Source organism: Centropristis striata, chromosome 8 (genome assembly GCF_030273125.1).
Source record: "Centropristis striata isolate RG_2023a ecotype Rhode Island chromosome 8, C.striata_1.0, whole genome shotgun sequence".
Classification (NCBI taxonomy): Eukaryota; Metazoa; Chordata; class Actinopteri; order Perciformes; family Serranidae; genus Centropristis; species Centropristis striata.
The window spans coordinates 20,985,054-21,004,479 of NC_081524.1; the positions used below are offsets into that span (position 1 = coordinate 20,985,054).

Here is a 19,426-nt window from a genome sequence, read left to right on the forward strand (position 1 = left end):
ATTCCCTGAAAAGGATGTATCTGATTCCAAGCACGCGTACCGGAAAAACACATCCCTCACCAGCCACCTGAGCGCAGGCGGGAATGGCTCCAATCAGCCGATCCAAAAAAAGCCCGACACCGACCCCAATCCGTCTCCGGGGCCCGGTCCAGCACCGGGACAGCCAGATCCGCCCATTTGACACCGGCTGATGAAGGACTTGGAGCGAGTTTAAAGGAGGATGGACTGTTTGGATCACGGCTGAACAAGGAAACATGTAATGTGCTCTGCCTGCTCCCTTCCACTGTCGACACCTACGCCCGGTGAATATATATAAATATATACATCAGGGTGATCCGGGAAACACGCTTCTATACATGGAGCCATGTGTGGGCGATTTGTCAACCGGGGTGTCTGCTTTGGAGATGAGTAATCGCTGATGGGCATGAAATATAAGCACATAAAAGGATGGACAGAATATCATAAACACCTGTACAATCTCATGTGGAGCTTATGATGCTAAATCTGTTTTTAGAGAGGCGTTGATAACACTCCGTCCTTACTTTTGAGGCCTTACTTTAGTGTTGCTTTTCATAGTTATTATCTAATAAATAACAATAGAAAGTGAATATATACACTAACTGACCACTTCATTAACTAGGACCAAATAAAGTGGTGGTGTGTTTAGCCCGTCTGCTTTAAGGTTGGACATGTTGTGTTCAGAGATGTTCTTCTGCATACCTTGGTTGTAACAAGTGGTTATTTGAGTAACTGTTGCTACTGTTGAGTTACTGTTATTGTTGCCTTTCTATCATCTTGATCCAGTTTGGCCATTCTCCTCTTACCTCTGGCATCAACAAGGCAATTTGGCCCAAAGAACTCACTGCATATTTCCCTTTTTGGGATCATTCTCTGTAAACCCTAGAGATGTTTGCTAGATCAGCAGTTTTTTTTAAATACTCAGACCAACAACCATGCCACGTTCAAGTCACTTAAATCACCTTTCTTCCCCATTCTGCTGCTTGCTTTGCACTCCAGCAGCTCATTTTCAGCACGTCTACATGTCCAAATGTATTGAGTTGCTGCAATGCAATTGGCTGATTAGCGTAACTGCATCCCAAGTCGGACACCGTTCGGCTTAGATTTTATCAAAATTTCACATTACCTACTAATATAAATGATCATGTTATGCTTCCAAATAATTAAATGGTGTGAAACTAAAGTCTGACTTCTTGTCTTTCGAACCGTGTATGTTAGCCTTGGGTTTACCAGAGTCTGCTAAAGGACGCTAACACTGGTGAATTAGCCATGAGCTAACTGTATCCCAAACCCGACACTTGGATCTCCTGACTGTAAAACAATGGGGGCTGCTGATTTTTTTCTGGGGAAATTAGATGTTTCTGGGTAAGCCAAATGAATAACAGCGTTACCAACCATCGTTATCAACACACCCAGACCATACTTCTGTCCTTCACAATAATACAGTACAGTAAAAATAAAGACGTACTTTTAAGATTGTCACCTGAGTGTCTCCCAGGCGTTCTTACTGCTTTCTCTCATCAAAGTTACTTTCCTATTGTAATTAGACATGTAAGTCTCCATGTAAACAAATGGAATTTCACATGTGGATTGTTAAATATGTATAAATCAATTATACCTACACTGGTGGTGGCGATCCGATAGAGGGCATTGCAGATGTGTCCGATTTGGCATACAGTCTCTATACATATTTGCGTTAAGGAGCAGTTACACAGATGTACATAATAAAGTGGCCTGTGAGTGTGTATATATATACCAACTCATTTTGTCTATTGCCTGAATTTTAGGAGCTGGACAGCAAAAAAAGGAGAGTTCATAGAGAGAATTTAGTGAAACAAGCTCAAACTGAAAAATAGGAAGGAGGGTGGCGAAGATTATAAAAAATACCTAAACGTCTCAACTATCAAAATGACGATAGCAGCTTCGAATATCACTCTTCTAGCTTAATCACACTGCTCTGAGCCGTATTTTTAGTATACAGACATTCCTCACCTTGCTACTGAAATAACTAAACTGATTCATGGAGAGTCAAACACTAAGAATGGTTCATTTATCTATACAACGGCTACGGAATATTAAAAGTGCATGAAACAAGCTCATTCTTGTGACATCCATTCTTCTTCTTTCTTTTTATAGACAACTGAAAGGTCACTTGAGCTTGTGGTTACGTGGCTTGCTCAAGGGAAACCCGGCGGTTGTTGAGGTAAAGGAGAATATTTCACATGTGGAACCTCTATGTGGTCTGCGCCGTCTGATTGAATATCCCAGACTGTCAATCTTTGCTGTTTTGCATGTGGATGCTGTTTTCCATTGTCTATTAGGAGCAATTTTACAAATTAAATGGAGGATGTTTGCAACATGGGAATTTGATGTGCCCCAAAAAAGATTGAGAGTGAGAGGGAGGGATGTGAGCTGTGATGGAAACTGGGAGCGAATAAGGTCTGACTGAGCAGAGGTGGTAAAAGGATGAGGAGCAGGAGGATGAGGAGGAGGTAAGAACTCATCACCGAACACTTGATTAATCAAGCAAACTCCCACGGTACAGGAAATATGATTGCCATCTGCTCCGCTGCATGCAGGGGAGTGAGAGGTGGGGGTCGGGGATGGAGGAGGAAAGCTGCAGAGTGGATGTCCCAGACAGGCTCCATTAGATGGCTGACCGCAGATGGCAAGTCTCACCGCCTGGCCCACCCAAGTTGGAGCTCACAGTGAGTTTGTGGGGGGATTAGAGGTACAGTGACGGGGAGATAGAGGAAAATAAAACTGGCAAACTCATGGGGATCTCCAGTAATGCTGTCATCAACAAAACCAGCATTTTAATCAGCTGTGGCTGACACGCTCTTACCATGTCGAGAGCTCCAGCAGCCTTCTGAAGAGCTTCAGCCAGTGTGACAGCTTGTGCAGATCCACCTGTGATAACACACGCCGACTGCGACAGAGACTCTGCAGGAGAAAGAAATGTGACTGAGATAACGGCTTTATCAATAGTAAGAGTTTTTATTTGCATGAACACAAACTGGCAAAATCTTCTCACAGCTTGTTTGGTTCCATCAGGAAACAACTTTTATATAAGCTTTGCAGCAAAGACTAGAAATCAGACATTTGAAAAAAGTTTGTGAAGTGAAAAGTTTTGTGGGGGGGGGGGGGGGGGGGGGGGGGGGGGGGTACTGTGTTACAGCCAAGTCTGTTTGATGGTACGTGCTCCGATTTAAAAGATTCAAAAATCTCCACCTGCTTTTTAATCAGCAGTGCTGTCTCCTAGGAGCAAGAACCAAAACAAAATTAAAGAAAAGCACCACTTTATTTCAGTCCATTAGCTTTGTTTGTGCCCATCTGATAAATCAGAAGCAGGAACACAGCTGTACTGAAAAAAATAGTAGCTAGTGGTGATACAAGTGAAATGTTTTAACCAGCAGTGTGTAGTTGGTGGTGTTTTGACCCTGTGAGCGCCATCATCAGGACAAAATGAGGTGCGAACTACCACAGAAGCGTTTTTTTTAGAACTTTGATAGGTGTTTGGAATCTGTAATTGGAGAGATTTTTTCACTGCAGCATCACAACCGTGCAAGATGCAGTCACAAAACCTGTAGTTGACATCAAAATGAAGGCCATGTTCAAAGATGGGTGTGGTCTGAACAATGGCGTTGGAAGTAGGGGGGAGAAAATAGGCAAAGGGCCATTGGCCCCTGGACCATTTGGTGTTGTGACAAGATTGCCTTTAGTAAACAAGAGAAACTCTGACTCTCATTCAAAATGCTACAAAACCCATCAGCCTATATGAAGTCTGCCGGAGCAGAAATCAGAGCGCTAGCAGGTTCAAAACCATTTGTTGTTGAATCTGGGAACAAAATACGGCACCATAGTTCCCGAATATATTGATCCAGAGTCTAAATGGATTATCCATTTAAACATCAGATGTATTATCCATCTTCTCAACATCTAAATATTTAACTTCCATCAGTGGCAGAATATTAAGCTCTGTGATTGGATGGAAGTTTATTTCATCCTTGTGGAAATTGTGAGAAATGGAGTTTAATAGCAGATTCCTCACTTCAACAGCACAATGGCGTGTCTTTATTCTTTCATTTCCAACAACCCAAAACAAATGACGCCACCCATGAAATAAAAAGTCAAGGTGCGCGACCTTAAAGAGACAGCGTCCCTATAACATAGAACAAGACACTATGGCCCCGTTTGCACGAAGGAAAATGCAGATATTTCCATGCGGTTTGGCCTCTCATTTACACGAAAACCCAGTTTTTAATCACAGAAAACGATTATTTCTAAAAAACTTCGGGCAAAGTGAAGAATTTGAAAAACTCAGGTTATGTGTTGTCGTGTCAACTGGGAGAAACAGGGTTTTAGGTTCTCACACTCATTCTACCTAGTTGTTTTGAAAGGAACAGGAAGTCGCTTGAGTTATTCGTTGTTGTTGATTCTGAGGACTCAGATTGGTTTGCATGGCTTTATCCTTCTCCCTACACTGCCGCCCATAGGTTTGGCATAGTTAAGCTCACAAGCTCACAACACAGAACACCAAGCATATACAGCTGAGTAAGATACACAGTATGGTGAATCATGTCCATAGTGTCTACTAAATCCTCAAGGTTTTTATGTGCACAGGCTCCACTTTTTTAAATCTATGAACCAGACATTTTCTACCACAGTTAAAAATATGTACTGATAATTGAGCTGTAGAAGTGCTCAAAGGTAACATTGTCTATGGAAGAAATGAATGTGATCTTTACTTCCAGAAACAGGAGCAGCAACAAGCAACTCTCTGGTGAAATAAAGGTTCCCGGTAAAAAGCATAACTTAAATTCTATGACGTTAAGTTCAGATGGCCAAATTGCACACTGTCAAACAACAACATGCTGCAAAAAGCTGAAATCCTCCAGAACAGCTGCCTCACTTAAAACGCCATCTATTGAGAAATCAGTTCTTCAGTGTTCACACAAACACATACTTCTAACCAGAATACACAAAGCCACGCGTAGGCCTACACACACACACACACACACACACACACACACACACACACACACACACACACACACACACACACACACACACACACACACACACACACACACACACACACACACACACACACACACACACACACACACACACACACACACACACACACACACACACACACAAAGTATGCGTGATCACACAGAAAAAGAAACACAAACACAGACGAACTGAAACACACGACAGTTTCTCATACTGACAGATGTGAGAATTTTCTTCCACGTCGTCTCTTAAAAAAGAAAAAAGAAAAACGCACATACAATGAATTCATTCACATCAGAGGCTCTGGGAATAATCACTGTGCACCTTATGTCATCATCAAACAGGTAACTGTTGGTCCAGGTGCTGGCAGGGTGAAATATGGGGCTGTGTTTATTTCCAAGTCTCTGATTGTGATAGTATCCCTTGTCCCGACTTGCTTTCTGTAGTATTCAGACTGCTTTACACCAGGCCTGTTCCAACCAAGCTGAACAATGCTGCAAAGAATTTGTCCCTCTCAGTACAGTGAGGGGCGACTTTTGGTTTATTATATACAACAATAAGAGTGAAAGACTCTTAAACTGCTCATTTCTGACCATTTAACCTCCGCCTTTCATGTACACATAGATTCATCATGTGTGTTTATACTATAAGAAGATTAAAAAAGGTCCACTATACACAGTACATCATGGAAGTTATGTAAAGAAAGGTAACTCACCTTTGATAATGGACTCTGCAGCAGCCAAATCCCGTTTGTAGGTTACCTGGAGGACAAAGTCACTTTAGTTTAAAGGATCAGCTCATCCTAAGTAGAACAAAAAACATTGTCATCTATAGAGCTGTCTGGCAATGTAGACAGTTTTGATTTTATGTGCCAAGAATCTGAGATATCTGCCTTGTATAAAATAGAACAATATCCCAATTCACCAAAAGGGAATGGAATTTACTTTGGCTTCCTCAAAGCACTGAAAAACTCTAGATTAATGGGTGTTTTCGGACCAGAGGAACTTTTCCAAGTACTCAGTTCTGAGAACAACCTGGTTTTATTGCGTCTGCACCACAAGAACTCCACGCGATCATAGTTCTAAGAAAACTGTTTTGAGTGACTTTTTTCTAGCTTTTTGTGTTCATTGATCAGTCAAGAAATGTAAATGTATGTTGAGAGATCAAACACAGCCAATGCAGCAACAGCAACTGCCATTTTTTTAAATTTCCCTTTAGGAATTTAACAAATGGGCACCGGCCAGCTTACATCTACTGGCTTACATCACCTCTGATGATGGTGATTCTACTACACAAAATTATATTTATTCTTTGGACCTTTCTCTAACATTTGTGTTATTCCTGAGATATTCAGTGCTTAACAAATGTATTAGACCACCAGTTTGTGCTCCAGCTGTCCTAAATTAACAGCATTAGTAATTACCAAAATCATTTTTTATGTTTCGGTAATGGTTAATACAGCAGTATGTAGATGCTCTTTAACCCAAATTATACTTTTAATGCTAAAAATATTATTATTGTTATCCATGCATTTTCAAATTTGCTGTTTTACAAAAAAAATGTAAAAATAGAAAAGCACGTTATTATTTCTTGATTCAGATGTCAAAATATAGGTATTTACTTGGATTCCTGAACAGAAAAATGGGTTTTAGTGGTTGAATGCTCTGCTCAAATCTGGCTATAAAAAAGGTGAATTCGCTCTATTTGCCAAATAAATAACAATAACATTTTTAGTCTTCAACAAGCATTTAAAAGATTTCTAAAATATTTATGTTTTCTCGTTTCTATGACAGGTGGTCTAATAAATCTGTTAAGCACTGTACTGTTAAGTTTTGCCTCTGAAAATGATTCAAATGAAGGAATCTAATAAAGTGATTCCACTGCAAGATCCAGAAACCATTTCAGAAACTGAGGTAAGGTTTGTACGGGTCTCAGTTCCAGAAACTATCTCAGCTAAAGATTAAGCGCTGAAGAAACACATGGCTTGTACATGTTGAGCAAAAGCAGCTAACTCACACAGGAGAGAACCAAGGGGACGTCTAGTTCCTGGTACGGTTCCAGTGGCTACATAGATCCTTCAACTATTTGGTTTAAAAAAGGAGGAAAAACCCCTTCTATCGAGCTCAGACACCCAATCTGTGGCACTGGGCCGATGCTTTGTATTTATCACAAACAAAAGGTTGCGTTATGCAGAGTAACCGAGGCATTGTTTATGGAAGGACAAGTTGCTCCTCAAATGTTATTTAAATGTCCTTCTTCAATGCTTTCGAAAACCACAAACAGAATTCTGTCCACGTCCATTGTATTTGTTGTGGAGACAGAAATCTTAAAGCCTCAGCACATAAAACCAAAACTGTCTTTAAGGCTAGATAACACTGAGTCTAACGAGGAAAATATGTCTAACCATTTTATGCAGAACGATCTGAAAGAGGGTTAAATACAGAACATATATATATTTAAACTAATTTCTACATGCTAATCCTAAATGTCACGTTCAATATATTAGTGGCTCCTCTTCTGCCGGCGCCCCTCTCCTTCAATCCCTGAGCTTTGTTTGTGCCCATATGATAAATCAGAAGCAGGCACACAGCTCTATTGGCCAAAATGTCACCAAATCCACAATCCCCCCCTGAACCTAAACCAGGTCCCTGGCGAGCTCACCTTCCACAGTGTTGGCGGACCCTGGATGAGCTTGGCATTGGTGCCACAGTACTGCAGAGCCAGATGGAGACACTCGGTGCCAAACTCAAAGTCTGACTCACTGCACTGCAGAGGGGACACAACAGAGACAAGCGGCTGTGGACAATGTTGACAACAATTTATTTCCACCACACTCAGTGGAACTGTGGTACACTATGTTGTTCCACTGCAGTGTTGGAACCGAATCAGTGGCTGCAACCAGCTGGATGCCAGACTGACAGACATATGTAGAGATAATCAATAATACACTGGGGATTTAAGAAAAGATGTCAAAATTGTACACGTATGTGGAAACGTTCTAGATTTTAGTGTTATCAGGCTGAACAGTCCATCATTATACTTCATTGAAAAATGTGTAAAAAACAAGACTAATAGTTTACAGTCCTGCCAGCAGCTCTGTGAGGCTGCACAGGGCAACATCTGTGTCGGAGCTAAACGCTAACAACAGCATGTTTAAAATGCCATTGCTAACATGTTGATGTTTCAGTTTAACATGTTATTCTAACATTTGATCAATAGGATGAATAACTAGAAGTGTGAATCAGCAGAGGCCCCTTGATACGATTTTACCCCGATACCTGAGTCACGATACGATATTATTGCGATTTTAAGCAGAGAAATTCCCCAAATTAACTCTTGACAAAGTGCACCTGTTAACTGAAAACCATCCAGGTGAGCAGCTCATGAATCTGACTGAGAGAATAACAGAAGTGTGCAAAGCTGTCATCAAAACAAGAGGTGGATACAAGGGATGGGCGTTTGGAAGAAACCTGCCAACTCGAGCATCGATAATGTTAACAATGTTATCAATTTAACGCTTTTATTTTGAAAGGATGAAAAGAGACTTCCTGTCGATCGTTAAACTAACTCAACTGTGATGATACTGTAAAGATAACGTCAAGGAGTTCAATGTTTTATGTTTTAGCCCCCCGAAGAGGCATGAGGTTAGTTTTCACAGTAATCTGCATATTTAAATGTGTTTTGTGTTTAAATAAGTTTTGGATAAAATTAAACCTAGTAATTCATGCTAGCAAGGTTTGATACAGTAAGATAGTTTTGCTCAAATTAATACTCTTGAATTTCTGTGTGTTTTATAATTGTTATTTCAACTTGAGCCGAGTAAAATCAAAAGTAAACAAACTTTCACTTGCAAACTGTAGCTTTATCCAACTTAATTCTCAGATCATTGGCTTATTCACATACGGCCGCAGAACTGAACGATGGGCCATGTTTCAGTTCAGTGATACTGATACTTAGTCAGAGATAAAATAAAAAAATACACAGATGGACTAAAAATTGTAATCGACCAAACTTTTAACGACCATTAATCGATCATCGATCAATTATTCTCATAACTTGTGGATAATGTGAACAATTTTAAACATAAACATATTCTGGTTTGTTTTACACTTTTTACTACATAATTATGTAAATGTTCTTCTATAGTATGTCTCCAGTATTAATCTACGGTGTTGAAAATAATAAAAAAATAAAAATAAAAACATTGAATGAGAAGGTGTGTCCAAACTTTCGACTGGTAGTGTACATGTGGAAATTTTGGCCTGATGGTGGTAGGGGAAAGGTCAGGGAACCAATAGTGAATCATCCTTGGCAGATCATAAATATCCAAACCAAATTTCATGACATGGATAAAGGTTGCCGAGATATCTCGCTTTGCACCAACACAGCCAACATCGCCAGGCTGCATTTCCAACCAGCCCAACATGTCAAATAAAACACTCATAGAAAGATTTTCATTTCAGTATCGGCATGAAGAATTGGAAATGTCTTGCTCAGTACACCTGCATTTCAGAATTTCCACATTGTTATTTCAGAGGAGTTCAGACTGTATCTGACCTGCTGATTTACCACTTGTTCGACAAGGCTCTTTTTCTCTCCAGACATTCCTGAGATAATTTGGTTCCGTGCATCAATTTGTCGTCGCCTTGAGAAATAATTCTTCTTCAACTCAAAGTTTCTATACATATTTCACCAAATATAACTGAAGCCTTTCATGCACTGTATGTATCGTGATCAGAGCTGGTGTTTGAAACAGAAGAGAAACAGGCTCATAACATGATGCTTCCTTCACCACATTTTTCAGCAGACACTTCAGCAGAGTTTTTTTTGGCTGTTGGACTGTTGGCCGTGCAAAATTCTTATCTCTCCGAATTTGCTTTCATTCCACTTTGTTCTGCAAGATGTGATGTGTTTTCTTGTTTAACTGGATGCTACACGAATGCTTGTTCCAGTATGTGTGAGAAATGAGCCTGGTGGTGACGGTGGTGAACCATTGCTTCATGTTTACTTTGTTAGAAAACTGTTCAACTCTCAATCTCAAACACTTTAACAGCGTTACCCACAGGAATTTATTTGCTTTGGATGAATCGAAAAAACATTTCCAAATATACAGTATAGTACTTTTACTAATTTTATCATAAAAGCAGTACCTCGTAAAATAGCCTTTGACTTTATTGCCCCTTTTCAACAGCAAAGATGTGACATTGTTTGTTCCAGTACTTTATTTTCCCTCGTTTTTCAAGCAACAGTTCCAAGGCTCATTAGTAGGTAAGAACATGTGGTTCTGGTATATTTCATTGGAAGGAAATGCTCACACACATGCAAATGTGATGTATTTATCGACTCTGAAAAACAGCTCAAATAAATGTGTTACCTGTTACAAAAAAACATGCGTGACTGGATGCAGATGTTACGAAAGCAAAGAGGAACAGGTCTGTCCCAATCAGCTGGATGTTACTTTCAAAAAGGAAGAAATAAATACAGAGGTATGAAAAATCTTTTTTTTTGAGCCAAGAGATAACTGAGGTCGAACTGAACTAATTAGAATTAATTCCAGGTGAAGGAAAATCTGGATGCACAAGTTAATGCTGAAGTCTGAACTCCAGTTGTAAAAGTTGTGCACAACAAATAACCACCTTCATTTTGTTGGGAACAATAGTTCACATATACATTTTTTTTAATTTGGATTTAATTGGGGATTTTCAGTCCTCAAGGACATAAAAACTAGGGCAACAAGACATGAAAATCAAATATTTGTGATATTTGATTTTAGGGTTTACTATTGATGCTTTCACAAAATATTTAAATAATGCAATTTCTTATATAAATCATCATTAGTAATGTGGAAGTAATGAATTTGGGTAAAAGCAAATAATGGAAGAGCTAGAGCAGTCTGGTTAATTGAGAAAAGGGCATAATTTTACTGGAATGCAGCCTTTAAAACCAGGAAAAGACATATTATAATATCCAAATCCAAGACAGTGTCTAGTCTCTTATCAAGACATCGCTACAGTTTTGATATTGCTGTATCCCGCCTGCTCTCCCCTCAAAAACGTCACTATAGGTCGTGTGTTCAGGCAGCAAAATATGAGCTATATATTACCCCGTCTGCAATGCAATTGTAGTGATAGACGGCCTTCGGTAGGAAGATGGGCAGGTGGATGAGTTGAACAAACCCAGGAGAGTGGGGTTAGCATCCCAAGTAAAATCAAAAGTAAACGCTTTTTAACTTAAGTTACCCTGTTTACTTAACTGACATGAATCAAGTTTTTTAACGTGACTTACGTGACCCTTGTAACAATTTACTTGTAAAAAAAAATTTACTTGTAAAAATTTACGTACATTTATTTGCTGTTTAAACTGTCTTTTATAATGCCTTTCCAGGAAGTTTTTTGTCCTAAACCTAGGTCAGTGGTTTCATAGCATAAATTCACAGAAACTGCAGCCTTTTTTACAACTGCAAACCTTATGTGTATGTATCATGATATGTGTGCTATTTCTAGAATGCGTCGCTGTACTGCGAGCCCCGAAACTCGAGCCGCCATTGGTACATATGTGTCGTAATGGGTGGTACTGACACACGATCTCTTCTGTCGTTTAGGTTGGAGAACTTGTTGCTATATCACTACAGTATATCAAATACTTTATGAGTACTGACCAAAATCTGTCTGTAGCACAAAACTGGGTGTTAACTGCTGGTAAGTTTTCTAGTCTTGTTTACTTATTCTTTAATAATTACTCATCTTAATCATGTTTAGGGCTGCAACTAATGATTATTTTCATTATTCAGATTCAGATTCAGAAGTCCCTTTATTGTCATTGATCAGAGTAATAAGTACCATTACAACGAAATTAACCATCATCCTATCCAAACGTATACAACACACACAAACAATATGACAGAGGTGAACAGGACAGGACAACAGGGAGAGAAGAGAGAGAAATACAGCACACGTGAGGATTAATCTGTCGATTATTTAAACAATTAATCAATTAGTTGTTTGGTCAATAAAATGTTGAAAAATATCAATCAGTGTTTCCCAAACCACAAGATGACGTCCTCAAATCTCTTGTTTTATCCACAAACCAAAGAGATATTCAGTTTATTGTCATAAAGAAACAAAGAAACCAGAAATATTCACATTGAAGAAGCTGAAATCAGAGAATTTGGACTTATTGTCTTTAAAAAACTGCTCAAACCAATTATTCAATTATCAAAGTAGTTGACGATTAATTTAATAATCGATTATTGTTCGATTAATCAAATAATTGTTTCCGCTCTAATCATGTTGATGAAAATTTTACTTAAAGCTAAATTAATTGATTTTCTTGCTTACTTAAAGAGAGCAGGCTAAAAACAAACATCAATATACTATCAATAAATGCAATGTTTTATGGAGAATGTGTTAGCAAACAGCTAACCCTATAGGTCCAATATCCACTCTCCTAACTCTGTTTGGGTCTCCACCAATTCCTGAAGTAATCCTCTGCTAAATGCATGTTGCTGCTATGGTTACCATGAAGTACATGAACTGATTTTGATATAAATTAGTGTTTGATTAAGATTAAGATTAGGATTCATTTAATACACTTTATTGTACCGATGAACACTTTATCTTTATTTGCGATTTGACTCGCAGCCGGGAGAGCTCAGTTCGTGTGGGTCACATGCAAGTTTGGATTGAGGCGATGAGCTCATTTGGTTTAAAATACAGTCACTACAAAGACAAAACCATGCTACCTGAGATTATACCTGGGTAATATTTTATCAAGCTATAAAAGAGAGTGGTCTTTTATCCTGTGGACCCTGGAACTCAAGAGAGAAATTACAGCAGAAATACGCTCTCGGTCTTGAGGTAATTTAACCTTTAGCATTTTCTTCCAGTACAAAGGCTTTCACTGGGGACTGGATAAAGTGTCTCCCCCTTTGTCTTTTCAGCCCTAAGTTCTTCTCCTCTCAATGGATGTCAAGCTACAAATGTGCAGCTCTCAGAGATTTTTCATGAGCATGTCCTACAGTCCTAACCTGACACTTTGCCTACCTTTTGAAAGGTCGAAGAGGAGAAGAGAGAGGGACACTTTTTTAATCGTTCCCCAACCCTCCCTGGTTTGAGACTTGACTGGCCTTGACACCGCAGCATAAATGTGAGCTCATTTTCTGAAAAAGCCAAAGCCAGCAGGGCTCTCGAAGCAATCTGAAGATCCATATGTGCCAGGAGTAAAAAATAACTGCAGACAAATGGGGCTCCATACTTTAGCTCAAAGTTTGCTGCGTCTTTCAGAATTGTGGCTATATCGAAGGAACCGTCTAATGGAGTCAAGGGTGAAATAGCAAACTGAAATACATATTTAACTTCAAGTTAAGTTTCACATTAAGTTGGCTTGCACTAGGTTGCCAAGTCTTAGCAATAAGCCCCTGCTTTCTGAGAAGAATCAACACATTTACGGTTTACGTCAGCGGATAAATTCTTTCCATTTTTCAGGTACGCATATTAAAATGCACTCAACTGCTGAGACTATTAATCTGACTCCACCTAAATGTGCCATGTAATTTCAGTGCTCTTTTACCGTTTTTCCAACCGAGCCTTTGTTCACATATGTTCCACAGACTAATCTGCTGCAGTGTGGCAGAATATATTAATGTGTCATTTCTTTCCCAGACGCAGCAGAGGCCAAGTGAAAGTGATAGCACCCACGCCACAAGCTCTTCAGAGTGAAACCCTGCAGGTTCTGGCACATCAGCTGAACAATGAAGGACTGTAGAGGCCTGTTATGATGTATGAGAACCATGAAGTCCTTTGTCATCTAAGTGGTGTAATTTTTAGAGCATAAATCTCAACCAGACTGTCATTTCATAAGATGTGAGATATTTTCTTGATGCAATTATTCAACATCAGGAGTAAGTGGCACACGCCTGCAGGACTTGATTTTTCTATTCTGTGATATTATGTTGTTTCCAGAAACGTAGCCGTTAGGGCTGCGACCGTTCTTGTACTTGTTCCGAACTATCACAGTAAGGGGCTCATCCAGTGCATGCAGAAGACATGGTACCTATTGATGCACATATGTGATGAGGTTAGCACAACAAGCTGACGTGTGCCAATCACACTATGGCGAGCACAAACTAAACTGAGCTTGAAAGCCCACCAATGGCTGCACGGTCAGCTACAACAGCAAAGGAAAGAGAGTTGTGTACAACACAGAACAGCCTTTACATACTGCGTCTCTACAAAAGTGCCACAAAGAAGCTCTGCTGCCATTACACTTCAGGACATTTATAAGGCGTAATACTGGCGTTCCCAGTCTATGACTTCACATTGCAATCCAGCATTGTGAAGCAACTTCCTACCGGTTTTAACAGATGACATCACATCACCCCAATTTTAGCTTCTTTGCACTGGCTTCCTGTTCATTTTAGGATTTGTTTTAAGATTTTACTGATCACTTTTAAAACTTCTTTAGGTCTGGCTCCTAGTTTTTTATCCGAGTTATTTATTCCGTACGAGTCAACCCGTGTCCTGAGATCCTTGAGTGGCACACTTCTGACTGTTCCAAAGTCAAAACTGAAAACCAGAGGAGACCGGGCTTTCACCATCAGAGCTCCCAGACTGCCCAAGGAGAAGGCATGCAGAGTCAGTAACTTCTTTTAAATCAATTCTTAAAACCCACTTTTTAATAGACTTGCTTTTATGTAATGCTTTCTATCTTACTTCTCCTTTTTACTTCTTTACTTTTAACTTTATTTTACTACTTTTACCTTCTAATTTTGTGTATCTGAGAATGTCTTGTGATTGTTCCTACACTCTCTTTAATTGTTTTTTCTTTGAATGCAAGAATTGTTTTTAGCTTTATGGCATCATTCTCCTTGTAATTTACTGATCTCTGTCAAAGCACTTTGTAAGATGTTGTTTTTAAAGGTGCTATACAAATCAATATATGATTATTATTATTAAAGTGGGAGGAGACGGTAGTGCTGTGTAACAGAGCAGCAGCAGTTTGTGCAAAATGAGCGACAGTAGTGGTGAGTGCATTCAAAATAATGATGGTGGAAGAACTGCCCGTCGTGCTGTTTCTCACTGCAGAGATTCTACAACTCCAAGAAAAGTTATTCTGCATTTAGCTGAACATGATTCATTACTGTCAGACTCAAGTGGGAGGCGTTTCTGATGATACGTCATCACTTCCTTTTTTATTGTGCTGGTCACACAAATAACATATTTTTCGTCCTTGCTGGCTCCTCAGGTTTACACTGATCCTGCCTCCAACAGTTCGGCCGATTTTCCGTTTTTGTTGCTACCTCCAAAGGAGGTACAGGGTCCGGATCACTCGGCCCCCCCATTACACCTAAGGGACGTTCAGACTGAAGGCAAAACATCACAGAGGAGTAAATATCATGGCTTGAAACGGCAGTCTGACAGGGGGGCACAGTGTTGCATTGTTAAAGGGAACACATTGAACATGCTATTTGACAGCATCACCCAGATGTGTCCATCAGCATGTTGGGGTGAAAGAATAGTAGATGACAGGCATAAATGTGACCACTGTACTTTTCCCTCTTCGTTTAACATTCATGTACATTCATGTATGACATGTGCAATAGGCTTTATTTTTACTGTAGAACATGTGCAATAAGATTGTTCTCTGTGTGACATGTGCAATAGGTTATTCCTTTACAATGTGTCTGTCTTTACAGTCCCTTACTTTTGTGATTTGTGTGATGTCCTTCTTTTTCGTTTGTTTGTCTGATGCATGCCTTGGTTGGTTATTTATTTAATATTTATCTTTTTTGCACTGACAGGAGAGCTGTGCCTCAATTTCGTTGTGCTAAAGTATATTTTTATACTAACGTGCAATGACAATGAAGACTCTATTCTAGTTTATGCAGTATAACAGTACAAAGACATGAGGTTCTGTCTTTCTCATCTCCCCCTCTTTCTAGCTTTTTGTTTCTGTCACTTTTATTTCAAATATCTGTGGATGTTTAACGTGCCAGACATTATTTCAAGTAGCTAACAAAGTGGAAAATGCTTGTTTGAGTTGAGTGGGACACCGTAATCAAAACTACATGATGTTTTAAACCCACATTAAATTCCAATAAAGGAAACTGGACAAAGACTGGACTATTCTGGAATTAAAAGGGAAAACTGCCACAGGAGGAACAAGCTGTAGTTTAACTTCATTTTCACTTACACTGGCACTGAGGCTCTCTGCTACCCTCCCCTTAATTCTGGCTAGGTTTATGCTTCTTCGCTCACTGATTAACAGAAGTCACATCATTTTTTGCTATGTCAACACTAGATCATTAGTGACTTAAGCTGCAAAAAATTTGACACCTTAAATTGAAGCGTATTATGTCTTACTTGTGTTTTCTTCTCTTATTAATTCACTGGTTGTTGCCGTTATCACCAATATAACCACACTGACGACATAGTAATGCCCTCTTGTGTGTTAAAGCGAAATAAAATAAAACAGAGGGAACATACCCTCTGATAGGCTTGATAGATGACATCATATGTGAATCCCTGAGGCATCTCGCTGGCTCGGTACTTTGCTCGCTCCAGAGAATGATCCAGGTAACCCTCTGAGGTGGTGGCGATCACTGTGGAAACGAGCGGGCGGATAGCTCCTGCTGCCTGGGAGGAACAAAAGAGTGAGTTTTTAGTTTTGGTTTTGAATACAGGTATACAGAGATATTATACCCCTAGCCATGCTCTGTAAAGGGTGAAATTAGTCCTTCAAAATAAAACCAAACATTAAATATTGTTATAAAAACATGTAGCCCTCATTCATTCATTCATTCTAAACTCAGGTCATGGGGGCTGATCCCCGTTGACATAAAGGTACATCCTGGACAGGTTGCCAGACTATCACAGGGCTGACATAAAGAGACAGACAACCACTGATGCTCTCATTCACTCATACGGCAATTACACCTAAGTGCATATCTTTGGACTGTAGGAGGAAGCCAGAGGAGAGAACCCACGCCCACCCATGAGACCTCCACACAGGAAAGCTGCATCATTGCAGTTTGCTTAACAATACATACAATTTGATGGTGTCAAATTAATTTCTCTTTGGGTCATAATAAGGCAGAAAATAAATCCCCGAACAAAGGCTAATATTTTCCAAACACCTTAACTGAGCACAAAGTGTGAAGTGAAGCAACTCTATGGGTGTTGTTTTTGTAGGGGTTCAAAGGGGTGTAAAATGTTGGAAATATTGGTGAATTTTGGAAATATTCAAAATAGAAAACACGACATTTCAACAGATTTATCTGCAAGTAGAACTTTATCAAGTTTTTATTATTTTTTTATTGAAAAACCAATTATTTCATTGTCCAACAAAAACATGAACGCTGAGTTAAATATTACTCATAGATTCACAGAGATCATAATACATTTTGCCTTTATTTCCTTTGGTTTATCCATCTCAGCCCCAATAAGGTTATTAACTCTTACAGTTCCGGGGGTTTTGAATTTTGGTTGGAGTGTAGACATCCCAGTCTCAGTAAACATATTTACCATGTGTTCCTGCAGGTTCACTAACCAGCAGATATTTAGTTGGAGCTAAATAAATACAATACCGGTTTGCGCTATCGGGAAAATTCCAATGTTTTTTGAAAGAAAGAAGTTGCTCTTTACAGCCAACATGGTGTCATTACGGTAATTTCACTCGCACTTCTCCTGGAAGCCCACAAAGCAGGAATACACACACTCAGCGGTGGATAAATAGAAACACTGGATTATGTATGAAAAAAGTTGACAAAGACGAAAACGAAGGACATTTTCACTATAATTTTAGTTATTTTTTTTAACCACACAATACAGTTTCAATTAGTTATCGTTTTTTTAAAAACTCTCGTTTTATTTTTATTTCAGTTAACGAAAATGTTTTTTTAATTCTAGTTTTCGTTATTTCGTTAATTTTCGTTAACTATAATAACCTTGATCTGGACCAAAAACCACAACATACTGATGCTTCACGCCTGATGCAAACACTGCTTTTCACTTTAGATGTCCCCTGTAGGTGAAAATGATCAAAATGTTGACATAAGATGTCAAATCTGCAGTGTTTCTTAGAGGACTAAATCATGATTACCAACTTTAACCACAATATTATACTGTATAATTCTGAAACACAAATAGGGATCACAAGATGCTGTGGAAAGCTAGAAAAAAAATCTAAAAAGTTGATCTCGAGTTCAAATAATATTTTCAAATTCACATTTCAAAGAGAGAATATTTCCCCGATCTTACTTTGAGTTAGATCATATTATATAGTAACAATAAATCCATCTTAACAAGCCCAGCTGGAGCACGCCCTGCCTGGAAATCCAAAATAATCAACATTTATGCGATAATATTTTCTTCTCACTTTAGCATGATTGGAGGCAGTTTCCAGGAGTAGCTGGTCAGCGGGCGTGTGCGGGGGAACGTCTCGCAAATGAAAGGAAAGCAAACATGTGTTCTGTGTGTTACACATGCTGTTAAAATCAAAATGAATCTGCTGCTTTTCAGTGGAGACAGGCCCTCTGCCATGAGCATGGACACTGGCAAGATAATGAAGAACAGACCGCCTGCTGAGTAAGTTCATCACAACGCAGAAACACACCAGAAACGCTGGCCTCACATCAGGGAGCTCTTGTTTTCTTCACAACCTGTGTGACCTGCTGAGTCTCTGCCATGAATCATTATGAGACTAATCTGTGAGTGTTCGTCACAGCGGCTGTGACTCGGCCCCAAATGTTTTCCATCTATCACTGGTGGAATAAACTCCACCGCCGGGAGCGATGGATCTGTCAGTGTGATAAAACGTTTCTGAAGAAGACGGAAAGAGCTCAAGGTGTGATCACACGAACAGTTTGTCTTCTTTGGTTCTAACCCCGACTGGAAAACTTGACTTTGTTGTGTTTTTATGCTGTGGTTTGTTTATGTTCACACAGTGAAAAATGAAGCTCAGAGCCACACAAACAAAAGTCACGTGTCGGTTTTTGGGTAACATGTCATCAGGTGTAAGGTTCGACTCCAGATACTCAACTGCAGCTAACCATGATGGATTTGTTTACACTGGACGCTATAATTGACTCTCTCTGGTTAAAGAAATGAACTATGAGCTCCAGTTGAGATTTAATTAGCTGTACGATGCTTTCCAAGCATGAGGAACTACTGGCATTTTGGGCTTGTTTCCTCTTTTTGTAGACACATTACGATCTGTCTCTGAACTGCTTTTCTCTTGGAAATAGACACATCCTGCTTTATGTGTTACTGGAAACACTGACAATCCATAGAGGTTTCACATTTTCAAGTCAAATTTACAAATGAGGGCTTTGGAGATCATTTTAATATGATCATTTCCAACTTTTGACATTTACTGAGCTTTGAACGCTTCC

At 39.3% G+C, this 19,426-nt stretch overlaps 1 protein-coding gene across 4 annotated transcripts in view; it reads right to left on the reverse strand.

Annotated features, from left to right (window-relative positions):
- The window catches only part of crppa (CDP-L-ribitol pyrophosphorylase A), a 66,664-nt gene that overhangs the window by 39,115 nt on the left and 8,123 nt on the right, over positions 1-19,426 (reverse strand). For all 4 annotated transcript variants that reach the window (XM_059338954.1, XM_059338953.1, XM_059338955.1 and 1 more), the window contains exons 3-6: positions 16,521-16,670; positions 7,699-7,803; positions 5,753-5,798; positions 2,864-2,961 (exon numbers count right to left, since the gene is read on the reverse strand). In XM_059338954.1, the coding sequence (XP_059194937.1) occupies positions 2,864-2,961; positions 5,753-5,798; positions 7,699-7,803; positions 16,521-16,670 (399 nt within the window). The remainder of the gene's footprint in view (positions 1-2,863; positions 2,962-5,752; positions 5,799-7,698; positions 7,804-16,520; positions 16,671-19,426) is intronic.